Genomic DNA, 23,698 nt, shown 5'->3' with positions numbered 1-23,698 from the left:
AGTAGATTAGATCAGGGTTGTCGGGTGATCCGTGCAGAGGAACTTGGGAACAGCAGAATTCCAATACGCTGAAATCAGCGTATCACTATCTACTATACAGTAGTAAGTAGATGAGATTGTAGAGGTGGTGGTCTCAGTAAGGATCGCGGAAAGGCGCGGATGTAGGCAGATTTGATCATGTCATTTTTGATGTGCTTCCACGAGTACCTTCCATACTGCACGAGGTCCTGCATGCGAGTACAAATATTATAGATATAGTGGGAAAATACTAGGGGTTTGATTCTTCAGCGGCCCTCGATGCACGCCGGACATATGCGGTGTCACCTGGCGCGATATAGATCTAGACTCGTGATGCACCCACAGTGAGCAGGCAAACTACTAAAACGCACTAACCCAGTACTGCGTAGTACCTTGAGCATCACATATTGCATCAGATAGTAGTGTCAATCCACAACGTCCATAATACCCCAAATACCCCCAGATCATTCCTAGTAGTATTAAACTCCCACCACGCACCACGCACCGTACCAGGATCTGGCAATAGACTTCTCAGGATGCGGGGACGGAAAGACGGGGAGATGAATTGTGGGGATGCAAGGGGCCAACTGACGAGATTCCTCCAACCTGATTATCGTCGACTCCGTATTCTCCCCTCTGCAAAGTGCAAAGAGCCATGGCGATGAAGCTGTGCGGAGCTTGTGATGCCTCGGTATCTCTATGCCCCACATACAGCCTTCTGTCCAATCAGCGACCGCATATTGCAACTCATCCACTAGTACATCGATCAGCCCAGAAGGATCAATATTAATACCACTGGTAGATCCAACACCACAACCCTACTACTGTAGTGGAGATGTCAGCGCTAGCTTCAGCAACGGATCTGCCCGGCACGCGACGGTCAGTTCGCCAGCTGGATTGTCTCATTCCTTCGTTCTAGCCCTAACAACCCAGCCATTAGCCTCTAGGATGGTACAGCGGGCAAAACTCCACGGGGCCCAGTTCATACTCGCGCTTAATCCCGGACCGGAGGCTACGTAGTGTCCGATTTCTCGGGATTCTGCTGCTGGCTTCTTGGCTGGGCGGGTGGGCGTTACGGTAGCGTGGAGTGGGTTACCCTTAGGCTGGTTTTGGTGGCGATGAGATGGATCTCCAGGGGATCGCGGAGCTAGCTGGTGCTGAGCGTACGTACTGCTTGGTGATCGCTTGTTAAGGTTTGTTTCAGCGGTCCTGTGATTTACTAGTACTTGGTGGAGAAGCCACAGTACACTAGAGCACTACATATACCACTACTAGTAGATAAGTACAGACACTACATCAATGTTCTGCCTGGGTGTAGGAGGGTGGTCATCAGATCTCATGCTATTAACAGGTGGCTAGAGACCTGAAATACAAAAGGACAAATTATTAAAAACATCGGTTTGGGCTACTGCCCCTTCCTTCCCTTCCGCGAACGGCTCTTCTTGCCATTCTTAGGTTCTTTCAAAGACTCATGGCCACAATCCACCGTCTCATTCACAGCCTGCGCCACCGCAGACCCAAGCGCGGTCGCCGCAGGCCCAAAATCAACGCCACTAACAAAGAGCTCGCTGAGAAATTCCAGGCCCGCAACGAACGTGCACAGTAGACTGGCAATGAAAAAGTGGCTTATGGTCATGCCGATGTCGAGCCAAGACCCTTCGTCCCGGACCATATAGAAGAAGTTCAGGGTCATGACATCCGAGATAGACATGACGATCATGAAGAGGGCGCTGGGCGCGACTTCCAGGCGGCGGTTGAGGATGCCTAGATTCGCGCTAATGATGGCGAATGGAATGAGGATTTGCACGATTAGGAGGGCGCCTTGCGTGAAGGGGTTGAAGACGGGGATTAGGCGGCGGACGCTGTCGAGGGCGAAAGTGGAGATGGAGGCGACGTTGCCGACGCTGAAGAAGGCAGATTGGAGGAGGAAGAAGAAGAAAAGCGCCACGCGGGTGTCGGATAGGGTGAGGGCTCGGTAGTGGTAGGTGAGGCCGTCGACGGTCGCGGAGCCTGTTGGGGCGGGCTTGGAAGGGGCTGCGGATCCATTGCGAACTGCCTCCTTGGATTGGACTGCGTTGGATCCGGCTGTGTGCACGTAGATGGCGTGTTCCAGGCGGACCCAGGTTACCAGGGTCATGCAGAAGACCAAGTAGAATAGGCCCTCCCAGGAGATGGTGAGAATAACAAACACCGGGGAGAAGGTCAGGAAGATGATCATCAGGCGGTGGAGGTAGTGGCTGTCTGGATATAGTCGGTGGATGAATGGCAGAGTGACAGAGGCTACCAGGACAAACCATCCGACCACTTGATTGCCAAATGGTAGGCCTTCGCGGGCCTGGAGAGATGTGACACTTGACCGGGTGACAATCACGGCAAGAAGAACCATGCCTACCTGGAAGCCCATGATAATTCGTGACCCGACCTTATTGGTCCGCGATTGAGAGCTGCCACGGCCAAGAATAGTATCCTCGAACAGAAGATATAGAACACCAGTCAAAAACATGAGAAGTCCTCCGTAGGTAATAGTAGTGAGATCCTCGACCTTGACGACTGGCAGCAGAGTAAAGGTACTCATCAAAAGACATCCAAGTGCCCAGGTAGCGTTCAAGTACAGATGAGCGTAAATGAATTTAAATCCATAGGCGAGAGGCCAGAAGGCAGCCAGTCCAAAGCAAACAGTGAAGATTTCTCGATGAAAATAGGATTGGACCTGGAGAGGATGAGTATGGATAATTTCTAGTTGACGAGTAGAAAACTTACCAATGCTTCCAAAACACCGACGAATGCCACCAGCTGTACTCCAAAGCTCAGGTATCCAGAGAAAGAGCGAACATGGCCCAGGACAATCTCCCGGCCAGCAGTCAAGGCCTTGCGGCGCGCAAAGACTTCCTCCCAGAAATAAACAGGGAAGAATCCATAGAAGTAGTAGCGCCATGAAGATCCCTGGTACAGGAACACAGAGAATAGTGCCACCAGGATCGACGAGAAGAGTGAGATGCTGGCGGTGGTCCGGTGGGAGTCGGAGGTTCCATGCAAAACGTGCAGATCAATAACCGTAGTGAGAGCATACGCAATCCAGCCCAGGTATCCAAGAGAGACAATAGTCCGCAGGAACAGCCAGTCATATGTTTGCAGATAGCGAAGGCCCTCGAGACCGGCAGCCAGCAATTCGGATGACAGGGCAATCGACTCCTCGTAGGCTCCGTTGGAAATGAGCGCCTCCAGGTTGGCAAAGCGGCCTTCAATGGAGGTCTCGCCGTCACCGGAGAGAGGCTCGAAGGGCACATATCGAAGCACCGCGGACCGCTTCTGCTCCTCCTTGACACGGTACATCTCCAATACACCCCGTGTGTTGGCCAGGGCGGCCTGTGCCTTTTCCCTTGGGGCTGGCATCAAGATAGTCCAGGGGCAGTTGGCCCACGGAGTTAACAGGGTAGTCAACACCAACCAGATAGGCCATCAGGGCAGCCACATCTGCCTGTGCCACGTCATGGCGATGGACATGATCAAATCCCCAGTCCGACGAGAATCCATCCTCATGTCCAGGCGCAATGCCCGTGTTAGTGGTCAGAGGCTGTGCGACACCAGAACCCCATGCAACAAGAGGGGTCCGCGTATTATCGGGGTGGCCGTCACCATGACTGCCCAAATCGCTCATACCATGATCCGCAGTGAAGATGAAAGAAGTCTTGCCATCACCGTAGAAGTCCTCTACCAGCTTAGTGACTGCCTGAACGCCGTGATCCACCACTTTGATATTGTGCAGGTATTCCTTGGAATACGGTCGGTATCCGTGACCGGTGGTATCCAGGCCCAGCAGGTGCAGAAAGAAAACTAATTTATCTTGGCGCAGCTTCCGCTCAAGCTCCGGATCGGTCTTTGCAGACTCAAAGAGTTCGTGCACCTTGTCAAATACCCATGTATCCAGGTACGTCGCATCGGCATTGAAGTCCTCCGCCTCTTCGCCGTACGAGTCCGCATCCACACGGCCAGGCTCCGCCCCCTCCTTGAACATAGGCAGGATATCGGGACTGCCCCAGCTCCACGTGTGTCGGCTACGGTTGAACACACTGTCAAAATTGACCGGGTTCAACTGCCACCCCGTCGTCACGGCCGAGACGTCCTCGTACAGGCCCGCAATGAGGGCAACATGGCCTGGCCGCGACTCGGTGGGGACACGGGTATGCGACACGCCAAAGGTGCCTTGCTCCAGGACCTTGGAGCGAATAAAGGGCGACAGGCGGATGAGCTCGTCGGACGGTTCGGCGCGGTTTTCGGGGGAGGGATCGGGGAAGGCCTGGAAGGCCTTATCGGCGCGCAGGCCATCTGCGACGAAGAGGACGAGACGTTCGGAGGGGGCGCTTGTTCCGGCAGGACGATCGACGCCAAAGGAGCGCATGCCACTCACGATGGGGCTGACGAAGTATATGTCGAAAATGGAATATGTATAGATCAGGTGGAAGACCACCGCGAGGGCGAGGAACCCGACGCGCCCAACGCGCGCCATGATGTATCCTCTTCGAGCTCGCCGGGGTCCGGCTCTGGGAGGAGGATGAAGGAGTGGAATTGGGCCCCTGAGGGAGAAAAGCGACGGGAACGGGTTAAAAGGAGGTCGTCATTTCGTGGAGTCGACACTTTGTTCGAAGCATTGGGGAACTTGCGGACGGGGCGGTGAGCACCAATCACGGGCCTCCAATTGTGCACGGCAGATCCATCATTGTTTACTTCAACACTGCTCTTCCACTTCAAGTAGGCACGTAGAAATAAATAATCGAGTGATATTGGATTTTTATTTTGGTTATGATTTCAGCGAGTTGAATAGATATTAAATGCTGAAACCATTTCAGTGTGGTGTCGAGTACACACGTGTACAGCATACACTGTATCGAGGACACTCATATATAGTGAGTGACAAGCTTGGGAACGACAAGACTAACTTTGCCTACAATGTGTAAGTACATTGTAGTTAGTATCTTTGAGCATTAGTCAATACACAGTGTATAAGGTAGTTTGATCAAGAGCAACACAGTTGTACATACATGTATCACGGCCTTATATTTTAAATGCACCACTCTTATTCAAATGTACAGCATCCCAGGGGCTTTAATGTGCAGAGGGTAGTTCAATGTAGTGCCACCGCCAAAAATACCACGTGACGTTGCGCGATCAACCGAGTCAGTATTATAACGATTTCGATGCGTAGAACTCCGCGATAGGTAATTATACAATGGTGTGACATTCGATTTCATCATTGATTATGATTACTTGATTTAAAATTTAAATCGTGTTTACATTAGATGTATTACCTGACCAACAGTGAAAGCATATATACTCATACCCATTACTATGAAGAGCTAGACCGCCGTTTTGTCAGAGCATCAATCACACGCGTATAGAACTTGGTCACAGCCCGTCGCTCAAAGGTGATGTGATCCATTAAGTAGCCCGGCAAGATATTCACCAGATCGCGATCACGGTTGGCGTCCACAAGCGGTATATACTCGTAGAGGTCCTTCTCATAATCACTACTAGATGACTTGGGGATAGCCAATTTGAAATGAAGTGCTACAACAGTCAGAATCAACACGGCAGTGGGGGCAACCCGAGGTCGATTGGACTTACTTCCGTTAACTCCGGTCTGAATACAATCATACAAGTGATCGTCTTCTCGTGTTTGTACATTACGGATGATCAGGCCCGTAAGGTCGCTATACAAATCTTCCTTCAGTTGTGCGAGGTGTGCGGATTGAGCTGCCTCGGCGGTGACGGCGGCAGCGGCTCGGCTGGCGGCAGCTCCCTTGATGGCGCTGCCGGGTGCTTTGGCTGCAGTTTCGAGGCTAGCGGCCGTGTTACGGGCTGCCGCAAGCTTGGTCTGGAGAGTCTTGATCTCCGATTGCGCAGAGGAGAACTTTCCATCGCTTTCCTCAGCCTGGATCTTGAGTCGAGCCACTTCAGCGTCACGTTCCTTGAGTTGTTTCTGTAGTTCCCGGCTCTTTTGTGCCAGTGCTCTCTGCTCAGCGATTTCGGATTTGAGGCTGGAGACGAGGTTGTCCGAAGCTGATATATGATGAGTATTCTCTATCTCGATGAAATTCAACTTAAGATGAGAGAACGTACCTGTAGTGATACTATTACATTGCTTCCGCAGCTTCTCCATATTCGCCTTCGCCTCCTCCACCCCAATCTCTTTGAGATCGCGATACCTCGCCTCCAGCGTATCGTTCTTCTTTGTCAGCTCGCCAATGCGACGTCTCAGCTCTGGATCTCCACTTGGTTCAGCATAAACGCCTGACTTGCGTTTGCGCGGAGAAGCATCTTGACTGCCTCGCAGCGCAGAAACGCGAGCCTTCGCGTTCTTCACAACCGATGACTGTGCATACGTTGTAAATGGCTGAGGGTCTGGAAGGATCGATTCCTCTACTTCAGGCGCCTCATCTGGAGCCTCACTTTCGTGCGTCTCGGCAGCTTGCGGCTTGGGTTGTGGTTTTTGTGCGCGAGTCGGTGTATACTGGAAATCGCCATCCGTCACCGACGGCCTCGCAGAACTAGCCGCACGACCTCGCCCTCGCCCACGCGTCCCAGCAGCCCGGCCAGTTCTGGTTGTCCGTGTAGGCTTCGCCTCAGTAGCGCTAGGAGACTCCTCGTTTTCTTTTCCCTGTGGCTCCTCAGCCGCGACAGGCTCTGGAGCCACGGATTCGCGCGCAACGGCGGAATTGCGACTGCTACCAGGAGGCCTTCCTCGTCGGCCGGCTTTCTTCGCTGGAGGTGCTTTTTCTTGAAGTGCAGGCGCAGGCTCTTCTCTCTTCGATTGAGCCATCGTCTTGGTCTCGGCGTCGTGGTCTTTTGAGGAGCGCGGTCGACCTCTTCGCTTTTTTGCAGGAGGCTCCTCGCGCGGTTCCTGAGGCAGCGGTTCGCCCCCAGTTATTTGCATTATATCTTCATCGTCTGAGTCAACGAGGCCAGAGATCTTTGTCGGGGCCTTGCGCTTCGGCATGACGCAATTTGTCGATATGGAGGGCGTTTGTGGAGGGCGCGGAGTAGCTGAGGTCACTTTTGGGGGACGCGCCCGTGTGACCGTCAACAACGGGGAACATGTGACATTCCGAGCCACAACGCCACACCCCCGAACCAGGCATCGGATTTGGGCACTCGCATTCTCCCCGACTCGCTATTCTTTTTAATCCCGCCTGTTCTGATTGATACCCCAACGACTCACGACTAGGCTCGTCATTCTCGAGTCCTTCATTTCTCTCCCTTCCCCATAATCCTGCCCCCCACATCGCTGTCGTCATGGCTTCTACGGGCCGACGATGGCAGCAGTTCCTGCAAGAGATGTTCATGGTTGCTGGAACGGTGAGTCGCTCTCCGCAGATCTCCGCAGACCGGGAATACGTCTGACACCCAGGTTAGTCCGCCTCAGCCTATTTTCTCATTCGATACCTCCTATCGCGTCTTGACTTCGACCCGGAGAGTCAAAAGAAGGAGGAGCAAAAGCGCAAGTCAGCGGCCATTTTGCGCCGACTAGATGCCGGAGATGAATCAGACGACGAGTCGCCGCGACGGGGCGATGGCAAGCGCAGCAGCCGGCCGAAGCGAAGCGAGCTCACTCTGAACCAATACGAACAAGCAGTTGCGATGGACGTTGTCGCACCCGAGGATATCGCCGTGTCATTCGAGGACATTGGCGGTCTGGATCACATTATCAAAGAGCTCAAACAATCCGTTATTTACCCGTTGACGATGCCTCACCTCTACGCCTCCACATCTTCTCTCCTGACCGCACCCTCTGGCGTTCTCCTGTATGGTCCGCCTGGCTGCGGAAAGACCATGCTCGCCAAGGCCCTTGCTCACGAGAGCGGTGCCTGCTTCATCAACCTGCGCATTTCGACGTTGACCGAGAAGTGGTATGGTGACTCGAACAAGCTTGTCAATGCGGTCTTTTCCCTTGCCCGTAAGCTCCAGCCCTCGATCGTGTTCATTGACGAGATTGATGCGATCCTCGGCACCCGGCGCAGCGGCGAGCATGAGGCGAGCGGCATGGTGAAGGCGGAGTTCATGACACACTGGGATGGTCTAACCTCGGCTAACTCGAGGGGAGAGCCCCAGCGCATTGTTGTTCTCGGTGCCACCAATCGAATTCACGACATCGACGAAGCGATTCTTCGACGCATGCCGAAGAAGTTCCCCGTTGCTCTCCCGTCAGATATCCAGCGCCTGCGCATTCTCAGCTTGGTTCTTAAGGACACTAAGGTCGACCGCGATGACATCGATGTGGATTGGCTCGTCAAGAAGATGGCTGGTCTCTCCGGTAGCGATATCAAGGAGCAGTGCCGCAGTGCCGCCATCGGGCCTCTCAACGAGCAGATCGAGAAGATGGAGAAGGCTGGCATGCCATTGACTTCCCTGGACCCCAGTGAGGTCCGCGGTCTTAACATGGACGATTTCCCTTATGGCCGGCGCCCCAGGAAGGCCGAGAGTGCCCACCAGCGCAAGGCCAGCAGGGAGAATGAAGAAGAGGCCTGGCAGACCGAGTCTGAGGCCGAGGCCACTTCGGAAGCTGATGCACGCCGCTCTGTGATGGCCGAGCCTCCAGAGTAAAGGCGTATATACCATTATATTTCTAATTTAGACGGGTCATTATGTTCCTTTGATTTTCTTTCTCTACCCTACCCCAGATCGTTTAGAGGACGCGGCGTTATTTGCCGGGAAATCCGGGCTTTGATGTGTGTTTTTGTTTCTGGTCGCATTTATTTTATTTCTATCTTGTATGGCTGCACGTCTTACGGTCCTGGCTGGGCCGGGTTGTCCATAGAATTGATCCGATATTTTTCTTGTACGATGGTTGGGATTCGGCAACAATGCAATATGATCTCATTTTCAATTTGATCTGATGATGTGTGGAGTTGAGTTGAAAGCTCCGAGGACACATTATCAATAACTCTGAAATTGTGGTACGTCACACTTGGTCTCAGTATCTAACTATAGTTAGTTACTAGCCTGGTCGTATGATTAAGATGGGACATATGCTCGCTATACTGCTGATAGCATTTCGTAACGACCACGTAGCTGATAAAGAATCTAACAAAAGGCAAATACAGCCGGTCTGATCACCAACATTCACCGCTGAAACAGATCGGCCGCCCTATGGGAATATCCCGAGTTCCATATGGCCTTCTCTGAAGTACGCGAACGCGGAAGATAATTCCACGCGGCGTCGAAGTACCGGTACTTCCTTCCCGCCGCCATTCTCCGCCTGCGTCATGTACCGCTACTTGGCCAAGCGGCGAAGTCACCTGCCGATCAGCGCCTCCGAACGCCCACTCCCTGCCGTGTTGGACCGTGGCTATCTTCCCTTTCAGATCCTGGACTAGCTTCCCACGCTCTTCGATTGCTCGATTGTCAATTGTCCGCTTCGTGCTCGGTGTCGGCCAGGTGTCTGTGGGTCGTTATCGTCACCAGCGCCGTTGCTTTTGTCGCCCCTGTCGCATCATCATCAACAACCTTTCGGGGTCCCCCACCTCCAAAACCTGGGAAATCGTCGGATTGCAAGCAATTCCAGGGCACTTGCCGGACCGCAGCGTCTGCCTCTGTTTGAGTGCAGTGTCCACGAATGCGAAACGTCGGGTGGATGACGAATGGGTCTCTCCTAGGAGACTCCTGATGGCAATCAGTGCCTTGGCAACACCCACTTCATCTCCAAGGAGCTCTCTACTTGTGGTCTTTGGGAGATATCAACCCACGCGCTGACGGGAATGAGTTCCCAAAATAGCCTGCCCAATGCTTCCCTGAGCTCCAATCCAGTCGCAACAAGCACCAAGTCCAGCTCGGTCCGATCGCGTCCACGTCGCCTGGTCTCCTTCATGGACGATGAAGATGACACCGCTGTCAACAAGGCCTCTCACTCAGCCTACGATGGGTCGCAACAATCCTCCACGGGCCTCTCGACCACTCTATCGACAATGGACACTGGAACCACACGATCGCGCGGTGCCACGCCCTCCCCGCTGTCATCGCGCGGTGCCTCGCCGTTGCCGATGAAACACCCATCCCGCGTCACGGAATCCAGCCTCCGCGGTCGGAACGAGTCTACATCGCTGGGGTGGAATGGTGTCTCAAAAGTGTCATCATCACGGGGAGCCACGGATTTCCTGGACTCTCCGTGGTCATCACTCCAGAGTTTGGCGTCATCGGTGTTAGGGAGCGACACGGGACGAAATCAATACAATAATGCGGCCAAAAGCCACACTCGGAGGAAGCCATCGCGATCAGACGTATATATTCGAAGCATTCCAAGGTCGCAGCCCTCGAACTCGGCGTGGGGCCCTTCCGCACCCTCCACCCCAGATATCGGTGTGGGAACTAAAGAGGAGCGCCAGGCGCTAGTGCAAGCGAAGAAACGGGAGGCGCTTCTACTGGCTGAGTGTGATCCGATAATGAACCGGAGTTCTCGACACAAGCGACGGGATTCTGGCGATTATCATGACCAGCAGCCAATTGAACCAGAGCAGGAAGAGGAGGCGTTGGCGTATATCCACCCTGTCGCCGCTACGGATAGTATTACAGGAGTGACGATTAAATACGGCTGCCAGGCTGCTATATTTCGGAAAGCAAATGGTTTCTGGCCGAATGACAACATTCAAAGCAGGAAGACGGTTCTGCTTCCAGTGGACGCGTGCACTGTCAAGGGAAGACCAATTCGACCGGCGTCAAATGTGGATCTCCTGAGCAACGACGCTGAAGACCCATCTGATAGCTCCATTGCTCCTGCTGCGACGGAACGGCCCTCGACAGATGACAATCCTCCGGACTCGTGTGACGCAGAGCGCAATCGTATCTGGAAACACGAGTCATGGGTACAAATAGAGGGATTTCCGGCCGCGATAGAAATTGGCCGCGTTCCTCGAAGATCCCTTGGATTTTTCCCTCGCACACGTCGGAAATCTGTTTCATATACAGATGCAGAGCCAGTCTCTAGCTTCTCGCAAGATTTGACTCGATCTCCATCTCCAGCTGGATCGCCCCAAGTCAGCCTTTCGCAGGGAATACTGCCGCGGATTCGAACCAACAAGGACAACTCCAAACCCAGTGGCGCATATCCTGGTCGTCCGCAGCACCGTCGTCAACGCAGCAGTCTACACCTCTCTGGAACCGGAGTCGGCTCCCTCGACCGCAGCTCGACCGCCCCCGGATCAGCCATGGATGGTCTGAGCAAGTTCTTCTCGCAACACATGCCTCTACTCGCACCCCCAACCCCTCCCCCAAACCTCCGGAGATCTTCATTTGGCTCCGAGTCAACCGTCGCCTCAAACGCATCAGGCCTCGAAAACATCGGCGGTGCCCTCGAGGGCTGGGTTCGGAAAGTCGCGGCACGCACGAAAGCTGGTATCAACGAGTTACAGCAAGGCTCCCCGAACCAGCAAGCAGCGGACCGAGGCCGGAGCACAGGACTCTGGGGTGTAGGAGACCTGATAGAAATGGACGATACCTCCGAAGGCCGCCAATCCCCTAGTCCTTTGGGCACGCGGCGCACCGAACAGCAAAACACCTCTTCATCCTCGTCATACCGAGCAACCACCACATCTGCATCCGCGACGAGCAGGTCTCGCGCAACGGGGCTGGGTTCGGGACCGAGTGGGTATGGCGATCGAGAAAAGGACGATTGATGTGATTGAATTGACCTCGAATATCTGTGAAGCGTACATAATAGAGCTTTGGCGATTGTTGTGAACCCCTGAATTCACGTCTGCATTTCCTTTTTATGTCAATTATCTTCTTTTCCCCTGCACCCTTTCAACCTGTCCAGATCTTTCTTTTTTCTATCATGAGCGGCTTGGTGTTTCTTTTTCATTCCCCACATGTTTCTTTGCTCGGCGTGGCCTCGACCCCCAATGTACGGCACAAGACAAGAGCCCCATCTGCATGCCACGAATGGCGGTCTAGCCTTCTGGTTCATTCAGATATCAATGGATATTTAGTATATTTGATCTTGACCATCCAGTCTAATACGAACTTTGAAGTTGAGATGTCTTATAGACCGCGCCATGTCTGACGTTTGGACGGGCTTACTGACACCTCTGCCTATCCTACCATATTGGATGTATCATCATCTTGTTGTCTTGTACAGCCTTGTCTTGTACAGCCATGATCCTAGCGTCTGCACAAATCTTCCGATATTCACTTTCAAAGACTTCGCCCGGCAAGTTCTCGGTCGCGGCGATATGCGCTCGGCAATACCAAATACCCCACCTCCGAATGGCGGTTGAAACAGTATCCCGGCACGGGAAAATTGTACTGAAGAAAAAGCTTCCCCACAGAATGGCTTGCCTTGCTCAGCAGAGTGAGGCAGTGGGCGTTGGGATACAGGCGCTCATAGGTGGGAAATTAAGATGGGAAAACTCCGGGGTAAACATGGAAGAATGTAATATCGACCACCTCATTCAGGTATAATTAATGTCGATGAAACGAAGCTCGCCGATAATTCGCAGCGAAATAAAAATAAAAAAAATCTCATTTCAAAGTTCGACGTCGACAACAAAGATGCGAAGCTTAACCCTCGGGCTTCTCCTGGCCTCGAGGGCCCTATCCAGCCCTCACTCGACAAGCCTCTCTGAAGTACCCACCGCAACAATACAACCCAAAGGAAGCGGCAATTCCAAGACGATATTCGTCGGCCGCACACTTCATGAATTTGACCAGGACGTTTTCCTCGGAATCAAATATGCCGATGATCCGATTCGTTTCACGCCGTCGGAGCTGAAGACCAAATATGCTTCGAACGATAGTAATTCGGGTCCCTTAGAGTCTTCTGGTACTGCGCTGTCCTCTACGAAGTCGGTGCTTTACAATGCCACGGAATATGGCTATGACTGCCCTGGCTATGGATCTGATACGACTAATTTGGTCAAAATGGGTCTCATTGAGCTCAATGAGGATTGTTTGAATTTGAATATTATTCGACCTAAAGTGCAGCGCGGAGTTGATTCACAGGAATTGCTTCCTGTTATGCTGTGGATATTCGGTGGTGGTTGGAGCCAAGGGGCGACGGCTGATCCTCGGTTATTTTGACCCCGTTTCTTTGAGGTGGTTGGGAAATTCAAGTTGCTAACGTGAGATGCTGACAGATACAACATGAGCTACATTGTTCAGCAAGGGGCATTGAATGACAAGCCGGTCTTGGGTGTTTCTATCAATTATCGACTGTCAGTTTTTGGATTTTTGGATTCAGAGGAAGTCAGGGTGAGTGTTCCTTCAATACTATTTGTACAGAGGACGAGACTAACAGCAACAGGCCGAGGGAAATACAAACCTGGCGCTACGTGATCAGCGTGTTGCTATGCGCTGGGTGAAGCAGAACATCAAAGCGTTCGGAGGAGACCCAGATAAAATCACCATCTGGGGCGAGTCAGCGTGAGCCGAGATTGCCAATCCAGATGATAAGATACTGACATGGAAAACGCAGAGGGGCCTATAGCGTCGGAGCTCACCTCGTGACGAACAATGGCAATAATGAAGGCCTCTTTAGAGCTGGTACGAACACATACCTGTTTCGTGACAACTGACTAACTGAACGTGGCAGCAATCATGGAGTCTGGAAACGCAGTCGGACCACCGTATAATGGCACCGAATGGCATCAGCCGATGTATGATCGCATCGTTGATCGAGCCGGGTAAGTCCACATGAGAACAGAGAGGGGACACAGCTAAACAACTGGACTAGATGCACAAATTCATCAAGCACGCTCAAGTGTCTTCGTGGCCTTCCCTACGAGACAATCTATAGCGCAGCATACGAAGGACTCGAGTGGTTCGCGACAATTGACGACAATTTCATCACTCAGTATCCCCAGATCAGCTATAAAGAAGGTAAAATCGCCAAGGTACCCATTCTGCTCGGCACGAATACAGACGAGGGTACGAGTTTCGGGACAACAGGGACAAATACCGACGAAGAGTGCATCGCGCAGCTAATATGTAAGTCAAGCCCATGTCAAGAATAGTACTGCTTCCTTCAACCATACTGACTTGAAACTTAGCCTCAAAGCGCTGGGTTCTAACCAGGACCCAAGCCACGGAACTCCTCTCCCATTACCCCAACATAGCAGCACTGGGCTGTCCATACGGCTGGGGAAACGTCACCTGGCCAAGTCTGGGACTTCAGTATAAGCGGTACGAATCTATGGCCGGAGATATTGCAATGGTAGCACCGCGCCGAATGCTGGCAAGTACCATGGCACAGTCGGTGGAAAATGTGTATTCATACCGCTGGGATGAAGCAGCGCTGAACACGTCTACAACTATTGGGGTTCAACATTTTGCAGAGGTAATAATTTGTTGCAATTGCTGCATCCAAAATCCCGCATTGGATGCTGACGCAGACACTTAGATACCGTTTGTTTTCGCCAACCCCGTGCAAAATATAACGTCCCTGGGATCTGACCCTGCTCGCTTGGAGCTGGGCCAGATGGCTGGTCGGATGTGGACTTCTTTTGTTACGGATTTGGATCCAAATGGCCATGGAGGTAATTTTCCTCAAGAATTACTGCCGGGCAAGGTCAAGCTGAGAATTCTAAATGACTGATTACTAGTTGCGCAAATTCCAAAATGGCCGAGCTATTCGTCAAGATTCGCCAATTTCGTTTTTCGGCTGCCGCGGAATGAGAGTTATGTCGAAGCGGACTATTATCGTGCAGCTGGGATTGATTTTATCAATACTATTGTTCGATAGGGATAATCGTGTCAATCAATATATTGATGCTTGCGATATAAACTCACAACTGATTAAGAAATGTTTTTATCTGAATATTTGGAGACGTCATCTGGATCAGCTTCATGATGGAGGTGCTTTGAGAGGAATGTTTATGATCAATCCAGGTTGCTAGAATGTAATAGTTCGTCCTATTTATATACACTAGAAAGGCTCGTTTAATTTTCGTTCGGATTTACCAAAGCCGGCACTGCAGACTCGTCATAAAATGGGATGCTTCTGCCGCATGAATCCCAGATGAACTGGTAGTGAACACCTAGGTGGCTTTGAGGCCAATTGCATATAATTCGTCGAAGCGCCTTCAACGGTTCTTACCCGTCCCTTAAGCGAGTTCGCCCGTGGTACAGATGCGAGTCTAGACTACAAGCCTATGTTGCCCAGAGCAATCTACTTTGTTGTAAGTGTTCCTGCCAAGAGTTTGAATCAAGTATGAGGCGGATACGATTTCTCAGACCAGAGCACATTTTCTAGACACGTTTCTGCCTGGTCAGTTTTAGGAACTCATTGAAAAAGCTTTTGAGAACATATTGCTTTCTCCTCAATGTCATACCGAAATTATTAAATGCTGATTAGACGCCCAAGTAGGGCGCGAGACCGATTTGAAACCGCAGTCGTTGGATAACGGCGGCGGGCAGTCATGTGACCTGGGTCCCGGAAGCGCCAGCAGAAATGAAGGCAGGCGGCAGATTTCACACGAGGCTGGGTCTCGGTAACTATTGATAGAGGCAACAGGGGAGATGGTGGTGATGAAGCTGATAGAGGATGGAAGGACTTGAACAGAGAAGGATTTATCCCCGCAACATCTTTATCACTATTACTAGATAAGGCGGCTCGGTTGTTGTCACATGATCCAAGTTTGGGGGCCTGAGGCCCCATATTCTACTACTTTGGACGAATGGTAGATATTAGGATGACAGAAGCGAATTTTCGTCCTTGCAGAGAATGCGAACTTATTCGCTTGCATCGAGGGGTCGGCTGCTACAAGTGGCCATCCTCCGTCTCCGGGATTACTCTATCCAGGCTAGGCATCATGTCGTATTTGGGGGCCAAAATATGGAGACTGAACTCGTCTCAAAGGGTACCATTTGGGAGGAAACAATTAATTTTCCTGGTTGGTCGGTATTAATCAAGCATGTAGGATGGATGCGCCGAAAATTTATTCATGATTTAGCTGGTATTAGCCAGTAGCCACAATCGCTAGACATTTGAGCTTTCCCTCGGTCGTATTAGTTCAGCTTACGGGGCGCCGTTGTCGTATTGAGCCGACATTTTAATGAGGGTCAAGGGGCTGTGGAAGGAAGCGAACCCGTCATAAAATATCAAAGCGTTCCTCACATTGCATTCCAGCCGATATCAATCATGAAACATCTGTGCTGCAAGACGATTGGCTTTAAGCGAAGATACTCGGTCTGCATTGTTTTAATCCCGGGGGAACTAGACTGAGATCCGGGGTTTCCTAGGGGAGAAATGAACTTAGATCCCAAGCAGTCACCCACTAAAATTGAATTTTCCATTTCCCTAGCTAAATTTTTGTTTTTGATCAAAAATGAAGTTCCTATTCTACGCATTCTCACTTTCAGTGGTTGGCTCGCCTCGCATCTACGACCAGCAATGTCGCGCCCGTTGAGCTTTCCTCCCTCGCCAATGAATGTATGCCAGAGAACTATACCAATGCAGACAAAACTGAGGCGATCCAAAACACACTAGCAATCTACCCTTTTGCGATTGACGGCAAAAATTTCGACGCCCTCAGCAAGGTGTTCAGCGCCGATGCGACAGCCAATTATTCGACGCCCTTCAATGTATTGACGCCGCTTAATTCTATTTAGTCTAGGTTGAAGGAGAGCCTGGCATGCGTCACCACACAGCATTTGTACGGTACCCACTGGATCGACATACAATCGCCCACGACCGCGCAATCGGTAACATACTTCCGCGCTGCTCACTTTGGAAAAGGACACAGCGAAGGTCAGGTCCTTTACGCCTATGGCCAATACCAGGACAACTGGGAACGTTAAAAAGTCGGTACTTGGCGGATTGTTCATCGCAACCTTGTCTACATGGTGAGTCTTCTCATCATGAACTGTACCGAGTGAAAGATTGACACATCTCTATCTAGGGCCCACAAATTGGCAATGTGACTGTTTTTGTTTGCTAGATCATGGTTTGGTCTGGAAAAGTCATACGCAAATTTTGGACTTGTCAGAGCACCAGCACTGGTCAGCTCAATCACATTGATATTCAAACCACAAAGCTGCGCCTCGTTATAAAACGCTTAGTCCATTCGCCCTGTTCCCTGGATCCTTTTCATGAAAGCGTCGCCACAGCAGAAACCCGACCATAGTAAAAACGGTCAGGGGCACCGCAAATGCAAAATAAGTCCACCAGAGAGGGGACACAATAAAAACAGAGTCATTACTCTTAGTCGATGTATCCATCGCAACCAGGTTGGTCCCGAAAAGACTGCACACAAAAGTGGCCGGGAGATAGAGCAGTGTCATGCCCGCAATGATTTTCATCGACGCGCTGTCTTTGCGTGCATCTCGGGCAATTTTCGCACTTTCCGTCGCTATCTGTAGATTGATTGTGCTGTCATGCCCAGTGATGAGGTGGTATAAGAGGGTCACAAAATTGCTGGTTCTTTGTTGCAAATTCAGGATTCGGCGATGACGGTCATCGCATAAGTCGTGTAGCATAAGTAGGTCGTCACAAACCCTCTGATGCGTTGTGGGATCGAGATACGAACCCTGCATCTCGGCCAATTTTCCGAGGCGCTTGTGGTCCCGGAGAAGATGGCCAATGTTCGAAGCGTCTCGTTGGTTATTGTGTTCCAAGGTGATCAACTTTCGCGACATCTTATGTAGCAACTGGATGTACCTCGAGAAGCGATCCGAGCCTGTCACTTCGAAAATTGATCCTTGGTGTAGTTGTGTTTCGATCCAAAGTAGCCATTTAATCAGATTGTTCAGCTCGGTGTTTCGGGATAAAAGGACATAAAAAATGACCACTGAGTGAAGGCTTAGAGGATGCAAAGGCTCATTGTGATTGCAAATATCGAGCTGTTCATTAGGTAAAAATTCCGAAGATACTCCACGGAATCTCTCTCCAAGCTCGTGAATCAGATCGCGTAAATCGCGTTTGGACTTTGGTAGAATGTACAGCGTGTGCCCGGTCACAGAATCGTAACGGAAGTAAATCGGCTCATATTGGTGATGAAGCTTCATGTCAGTCGGTCCACTTGTGTTGACACTGGAGCTACTGTCTAACGGGCTAGTATCGTTTGCCGTATATGATAAGACCTCGCTAACGTTGTAGCATATTTCAGTGGATTTGTTAGCGCGGAGACAATTTTGTCCGTTGTCATGTAAAACTTACCGAGGCATGGGTGTCCATGAACTTCTATACATCGACCATGATAGCTGGACAGTAACGGGGAGGACAGAAGGGCTATATCTTCCAAGTATACGCCCCAGAATGTCTTGAATAGCTTCCGTGTTTCCCATTGATCTCCCGGAAACGTGCCCTGTTCGCTCAATAATCTTGTTTCCGTAAGCTGAAATCTCATGTCGCGCAGTATATCTGAAAATAACATACATTACACTGATAAATCCGGTCTTTTTAATGTCTAGTGGTGCTTCCGACTGTAAACGACTCTCGAAATCATGTGCATCTATGCGTGTAGAGTTAGCTAATATCGAATCATGCTGGAATTGCAGTACCTTGATCCAGAACCACCATCAGGGTATCGTGAGCTGGAGATGGCGAATGTACTCCGGAGTGTCCCTGGCAGAGAAAAACGGCGTTTTCCAACACGGACCGATGATGGATACTTGGCATCTTCTGTTCAGGGATCTTTCGAATTGTTCAAGTTCCCAGCGCTATGTGACTGATAAATACAACTCGGAGAAGAATATTTGATCTTGACAAAATGGCGTGACATGCGACAATAATTGTAAGGAGAAATAATTCGAGTCCGAGTACCAAGATTCGAATCGTGACGGGGCGCAAGGTCGCTGGGCGTTTGTTGGGGGCCGGTTTCCAGTCTAATCTTGTTTACCTAAGATGGCGGTGCAACTGCTGCATTAGTTAGCGTGTTTTTGCTGAAGAATCACACTTTATGTCATCGCTTCGCAAGCTAGTGCTGTCATTAGCGGCTTTCCGCATACGGTGCATTTTCCATTTTGGCGATCTCGCTGCTGTTGGCTCAGCAATATGGTGTGTGCGGCTTCAGCATCAGCGACAAGAGAGAAAGGGAGATCGTGGAATACACAAATCAAGGGTCAGGTGATGGGTTCTCCAATCACTGAGACTACAGTCTGGAATAGGTACATATAGTTTGTCGCTTCTGATGCTTACTAGTAAGTACCAATATCAGATTATTTACCTTGTAGTCGGGCAAGATGGCCGGGAAAGCCTGCGCTAGTGAGACCAAAACCGCAGGGGCTAAGGTTGTCCTGGAAAGGCTGTCCCGGGAGAGCAGTATCGATTCCTTTGGCAAGCCCGTCAATTATACAGATGTCCCAAGTAGCGATACTAGCAAGAGTTAAATGGCTAAGGAAGCCGCGAAAATTGCCGGCACAGGAGGCGATGTCGTAGCTCTTGAATTTTTAATACTGTGAATTTATTGCTCCGTGTGAAAGACGAATATGAATTTTCTTAGGATGTCTACAAGGATATTTTTTCAAGTTCCATTAAATTCACATATATACGATGATTTGATAACTACTAGTACTACTCACGATTACAACTTGTTAACCCATGAAAGACTCCCGCTTGATGCATTGATTGCAATCGCAACCATCAACTGGCCAATTCAGGCGCAACCAAAGAGAGTCCAAATCGCAGAGAACGGCATCAAGTCTTCCGCCTTCACTATTATTTCCAAGTCTGGGCTGTCTTCCAAACCTTCTCCGCATAGCTTCCTCATCTTTTTCCTCCGCAAGGACATCTCGACCGCTGAACGATAATGTCAGCCTTGCAATAGAAAGTCCGTACATTTCCATCAGCCTGGGAGCAAGGTGTGCGATGTCCAGCCCAATCTTAAATATCAAACTCTGGGTTTTCATCTCAACCAAAATGCGATCGAGCCTAATATAAAAGCAATCAGGGGTCTTTCGTCCAGATACAATGTTTTTCAAGTTAGTAAGCTCTGCTGCGCGTTCAGTCAGAAATCTAGATACCCGGTTATACGTTCTTGGCTGTTGCTCAGCATTGAGGGCCCCAAGCCGAAATTTCTCAACCAGATCCGCTCGGTGAGCGGTGAAGCTGGGTCTACTGTGATGATTCATCGCTGCGGTGTAGTTGGGATGAACTGACTAGAAATAGTATACCGGTCAATATTCTGCATAGAAGAATGCTCAAAGGTAATTTTCAAGGTCTGGTGAAGGTTACCAATGAGAAATCTGACACGAATTTATATTCGTCTGTCACATGCTCTACCCCTTCAAGAATCAAGGATAAACTTGACTTATCGCCTCAATGACTTCATGTCAGATTCGTACATGAGTTGAAAGATACTACAACAGGATAACGAACAAACGTTTCTCTCTATTGTTCTAAGACAATGGGGCTGTTGTGTTTCGTTTTGGGAACAATGCTGATGCGCCTATGTATTGCCAATTGTCTCAAGTTGAACAAAGACAAAGACTCGATCGCTGCCTTTATCAAGATCAAAGAGGTGTGTGTCGAGGCTTGAGGCTTTGACACCTGAACACAACACCTGTACACTCGCTTTCAAACTTTCAGAAATAGCTGTGGCTTGATCTGATCCTGCTAACTTATATCTCGCGCTGTATTTGAGTTTGGTCCCAAAGGTTGACCTAAATTCGAGCAGTGATGCTTCCCTTTTTCAGAGGCGGGTTCGAGCTAGCTCGACAGAAAATTGCCGAGAGCCTTTTAACAGATTGGCGCAGAGCTAGCATGTCAGCAAAGATGAACTTCAGCGACCAGTTACGAATATATAGGGCGATCGCGGCATCATTCGAAAGACACGTGACCGAGCTGGAAAACTGGAAATATGAAGTTCAGAGCCAGTGGCCTTTACGCGATGCCCCTAAATGTTTCGAAGCCAAATGCGATCGCATAAAGCGTGAAATGCAAGATCAAATCCACAAGATAAAGTCTATCCGATACTATGTGATAGTTCTCGAGACCGAAAAACAAGCTACATACCGGCTCCAGCCGACACACCTATTTTCCGAGATCATAGATACGCTTAGCGTACAAATCGGACTACTGAAAATCGTCGATGGGGGTTGCGATCTATTTGTGGAGCAGATGGATAAGAAGGCGGACTTTAAGCAATTTACGTGCGAGCTAAGAGCTAGGGCTTATTATCGGACACATGAATTTTCAGAAGTGGATTCGATCTGGCTTCGTCTCAATGAGCCACTCACTGGCTGCAGATGTCATTCGTGTATTAGGCTAGGGCGATTTCAATGAGTTATTATGAGTCGAATTTGTTCACAACTGGGAGCTATCGCCAGATAAGAGTATTTTTCAGACGAAAAGCAGCATTCTCACGGCTGAGCAGGATTCCTAAACGTATTTTACATTTACACAATGAAGAGGCTCAGTAGAAGAGTTCGAAGACACCAACTCCTGAACCTTAAACAGGCAGTATGTTCTAACAATAGCTGCAGCTGCAGTCAACTTGGTATAGATCTGCTCCCTTATCAATCAGTCGAATCTATACAATCAGAAAAAGGATTCCCACGATGGGGCTAAAGCCATGAATTGTCTCGGAAAGAAAAACACCGTAGGAGTGCCCGTTATGTGTCAGCGAATATGGAGAATATACAGTTTCAAGATGTGTATTCGTCCCAACAAGATTTGCGGCCCTTGAACTAAAAACTTGTTTATTATAGACTATTTTTCAATCTTTTAACTTGTTTTCGAGTAGGCGGACAGCATTGACAAAAAGGTGTGCTCTTCGACGTCTTGAAGCATACAATAATGCAATCTAATTCGAATCAGATATGGGATAGACTCGAACGTATCCAGGCGCCAAGCCTTTTGGTATCTTGCACCTCGCATCTGTCGGGAAATGTACCTATTCTTGAAGCTGATCTCTACATGACAGGTGGACTACAGCATCGTTGGCCAGCAAAGCTTTCCGGCGATGAAGTCCGAAGATTTCATTAAAGGATGAGCTCCGCTGATTTTGTGGGGGATCCACTCATTCGCATCCAGCATCTAGTGGGCGCCGCCAAGCATGAGTGGGTGTCTGGTACTAAGATCTCTGTCACATATCAGATTCGCGCTGCCCAGCAGCGTTATGAGAATGCTGGCCTAACCATTGTCGCCCACAAAGGCCTTGGGAATTGGAAGGTCAAGCACTGGTATAAGAAGATTGAAGGTGTCTGGAAACTGGCCGATGCGCGCCCGGAATGTATTGGACTGGGTATGATCTTTCCAAGATACATCTGAGCCGAAATAGCACCGTCGATATGCAGACCGAGCTCAATACATGGCTAGGGTAAATCTAGGTATTCTGAAGCAGTGAGCACTGTCTATGAATTAGTGAGATCATATTATGAGGCTATCAGGATGCACATAACACCTCAGTCCGACTTCTTGACGACCAAGTAGTTCTCGGTACTTGCCTCACCTCAAATGACCTTTGCCATTGAAAGGTGACACAGAAAGGTCTGGTTGGTGCGCAACCGTTTCGCAAATCTCCAAAATAGAACCGGAATAGGAACCATCGCAAAAGCAATGAACCCGAGCAAAGAGTTTCCCCAGCCAAGTTCCAGAGCTTCGTACATCGAGGGTCCAGCGAAGGGAATCAGGGCTCCAAAAAGAGATCGAAGGATATTGCTTGCGGCTATTGCTGATGTGGAGTGCTGTAGTCCCCCTCAGTGTTGTAACATGCCAAGTTCATTTTGTTCCAACCTTGGAAACGTTGACATTCCCCTGTGGGGGGGGGGCGGAGGGGGTGGTTTTATAGAACGGTGCGACAAAACACTATACATTATTTACCAACTATTCGGCAGTTCGAGCTGATGGTGAAGAGATAGATGCATTTGTATTAAAAAATGGTATCCTCATGACAGGGCCATTTCCAAGTACACGGTGGTACATTTCTTCCTGCAATCCCACATCCCCAAAGGAACTGTTCCAGTCCAAGTGGTCTTGAACCCTCGTCTTTGGTAGTAACCTTCATTTCCCAATTTCCGAATAGCCATCAAAACGAGTTTTGGCTTCTGTCCCTTTTGGCGGCCACTGGCTGACTTGTCTTTCCGAGATACGAAAACCGCCTCCCTTGTCCGGCTGAGGTCAATTCCTTGGATCCGAGCACCAGGCATCGAAGAAGTTAACCCAAGATCATCAGACAAGTGACCAGCATTGGAAATGATATTCCCAAGTCTTGACCCGGCGCATCATCCCTTAATAACCACTTTATCTCATCCAAAACTCGAGCACCCAGACCACCAGACTGGCAGTGTGGCGAAACGGCAAAAGCAGTCACCTCATACTTCGAGACGCTCTCTTTCTTCGACAAATGACGTGTAACAGGTGCATCCTTGACCTCTACAGTCTTCCGCGTGTTAGCCCACTCACGCCCACCCAAATTCTTGGCATACGATGCGACATCCCCATCGCCAAAGTCTTTCACGCTGCCAGTTGCGACGACCTCACAGAGCCTCCGCGCTTGAGTAGTTTGGTCTGGTAGAACACGGATTAGAGCAACAGTGAACCCATCGGCTCCGATGATAGGATTCTGTCGGAGGTAGTTCATGATATATGTACTGAGGTCTATCATAGCACCACCAGCAAGGTCGAAGCGCCATCGGATGTCATCTTTTGGGGTCACACCCTTTGGCAGGTATGGTTAGACAAAGGAGGATTTCACAAGACCGGCGGCCGAAGTCGTTGTGAAAGCGGGCGAGGATGGTCTGCCAGATTGGGTGGAAG

At 50.1% G+C, this 23,698-nt stretch overlaps 8 protein-coding genes across 8 annotated transcripts; 4 read left to right on the top strand and 4 right to left on the bottom strand.

Moving 5' to 3' along the window:
• Nucleotides 1–1,423: 1,423 nt before the first annotated feature.
• On the bottom strand, nt 1,424–4,525 carry N7532_009244 (mannose-ethanolamine phosphotransferase MCD4; the record flags this gene model as incomplete). The annotated part of the gene is made up of 3 exons (XM_056621735.1): nt 1,424–2,728; nt 2,779–3,390; nt 3,440–4,525. The coding sequence occupies 3 exons, from the start codon at nt 4,523–4,525 to the stop codon at nt 1,424–1,426; spliced, it is 3,003 nt and encodes a 1,000-aa protein (XP_056472541.1).
• An 837-nt stretch (nt 4,526–5,362) lies between these two features.
• On the bottom strand, nt 5,363–7,012 carry N7532_009243 (putative chromosome segregation protein (Pcs1); the record flags this gene model as incomplete). Its single annotated transcript, XM_056621734.1, has 3 exons — nt 5,363–5,583; nt 5,641–6,075; nt 6,136–7,012. The coding sequence occupies 3 exons, from the start codon at nt 7,010–7,012 to the stop codon at nt 5,363–5,365; spliced, it is 1,533 nt and encodes a 510-aa protein (XP_056472540.1).
• Nucleotides 7,013–7,308: 296 nt separating this feature from the next.
• On the top strand, nt 7,309–8,616 carry N7532_009242 (protein-degrading AAA family ATPase MSP1; the record flags this gene model as incomplete). The annotated part of the gene is made up of 2 exons (XM_056621733.1): nt 7,309–7,371; nt 7,429–8,616. 2 exons carry the CDS (start codon nt 7,309–7,311, stop codon nt 8,614–8,616), a joined length of 1,251 nt encoding a protein of 416 aa, XP_056472539.1.
• Nucleotides 8,617–9,770: 1,154 nt separating this feature from the next.
• N7532_009241 (putative LysM domain protein) lies at nt 9,771–11,681 on the top strand (the record flags this gene model as incomplete). Its single annotated transcript, XM_056621732.1, has 1 exon — nt 9,771–11,681. The coding sequence occupies one exon, from the start codon at nt 9,771–9,773 to the stop codon at nt 11,679–11,681; it is 1,911 nt and encodes a 636-aa protein (XP_056472538.1).
• Nucleotides 11,682–12,468: 787 nt separating this feature from the next.
• Nucleotides 12,469–14,743, top strand: N7532_009240 (putative triacylglycerol lipase (LipA); the record flags this gene model as incomplete). The annotated part of the gene is made up of 9 exons (XM_056621731.1): nt 12,469–13,073; nt 13,140–13,254; nt 13,307–13,425; nt 13,478–13,545; nt 13,595–13,685; nt 13,736–13,989; nt 14,052–14,338; nt 14,402–14,537; nt 14,604–14,743. 9 exons carry the CDS (start codon nt 12,469–12,471, stop codon nt 14,741–14,743), a joined length of 1,815 nt encoding a protein of 604 aa, XP_056472537.1.
• Nucleotides 14,744–17,046: 2,303 nt separating this feature from the next.
• Nucleotides 17,047–18,006, bottom strand: N7532_009239 (uncharacterized protein; the record flags this gene model as incomplete). Its single annotated transcript, XM_056621730.1, has 1 exon — nt 17,047–18,006. The coding sequence occupies one exon, from the start codon at nt 18,004–18,006 to the stop codon at nt 17,047–17,049; it is 960 nt and encodes a 319-aa protein (XP_056472536.1).
• Nucleotides 18,007–21,928: 3,922 nt separating this feature from the next.
• N7532_009238 (Scytalone dehydratase) lies at nt 21,929–22,210 on the top strand (the record flags this gene model as incomplete). The annotated part of the gene is made up of 1 exon (XM_056621729.1): nt 21,929–22,210. The coding sequence occupies one exon, from the start codon at nt 21,929–21,931 to the stop codon at nt 22,208–22,210; it is 282 nt and encodes a 93-aa protein (XP_056472535.1).
• An 886-nt stretch (nt 22,211–23,096) lies between these two features.
• N7532_009237 (uncharacterized protein) lies at nt 23,097–23,522 on the bottom strand (the record flags this gene model as incomplete). The annotated part of the gene is made up of 1 exon (XM_056621728.1): nt 23,097–23,522. The coding sequence occupies one exon, from the start codon at nt 23,520–23,522 to the stop codon at nt 23,097–23,099; it is 426 nt and encodes a 141-aa protein (XP_056472534.1).
• Between the last annotated feature and the right edge of the window lie 176 nt (nt 23,523–23,698).

This window comes from Penicillium argentinense, assembly GCF_028826775.1.
Source record: "Penicillium argentinense strain IBT 30761 chromosome Unknown utg000009l_segment0_segment0, whole genome shotgun sequence".
NCBI lineage: Eukaryota > Fungi > Ascomycota > Eurotiomycetes > Eurotiales > Aspergillaceae > Penicillium > Penicillium argentinense.
The sequence above is the reverse complement of the archived record's forward strand: the minus strand, read 5'-3'. Positions and strand labels throughout refer to the sequence as shown.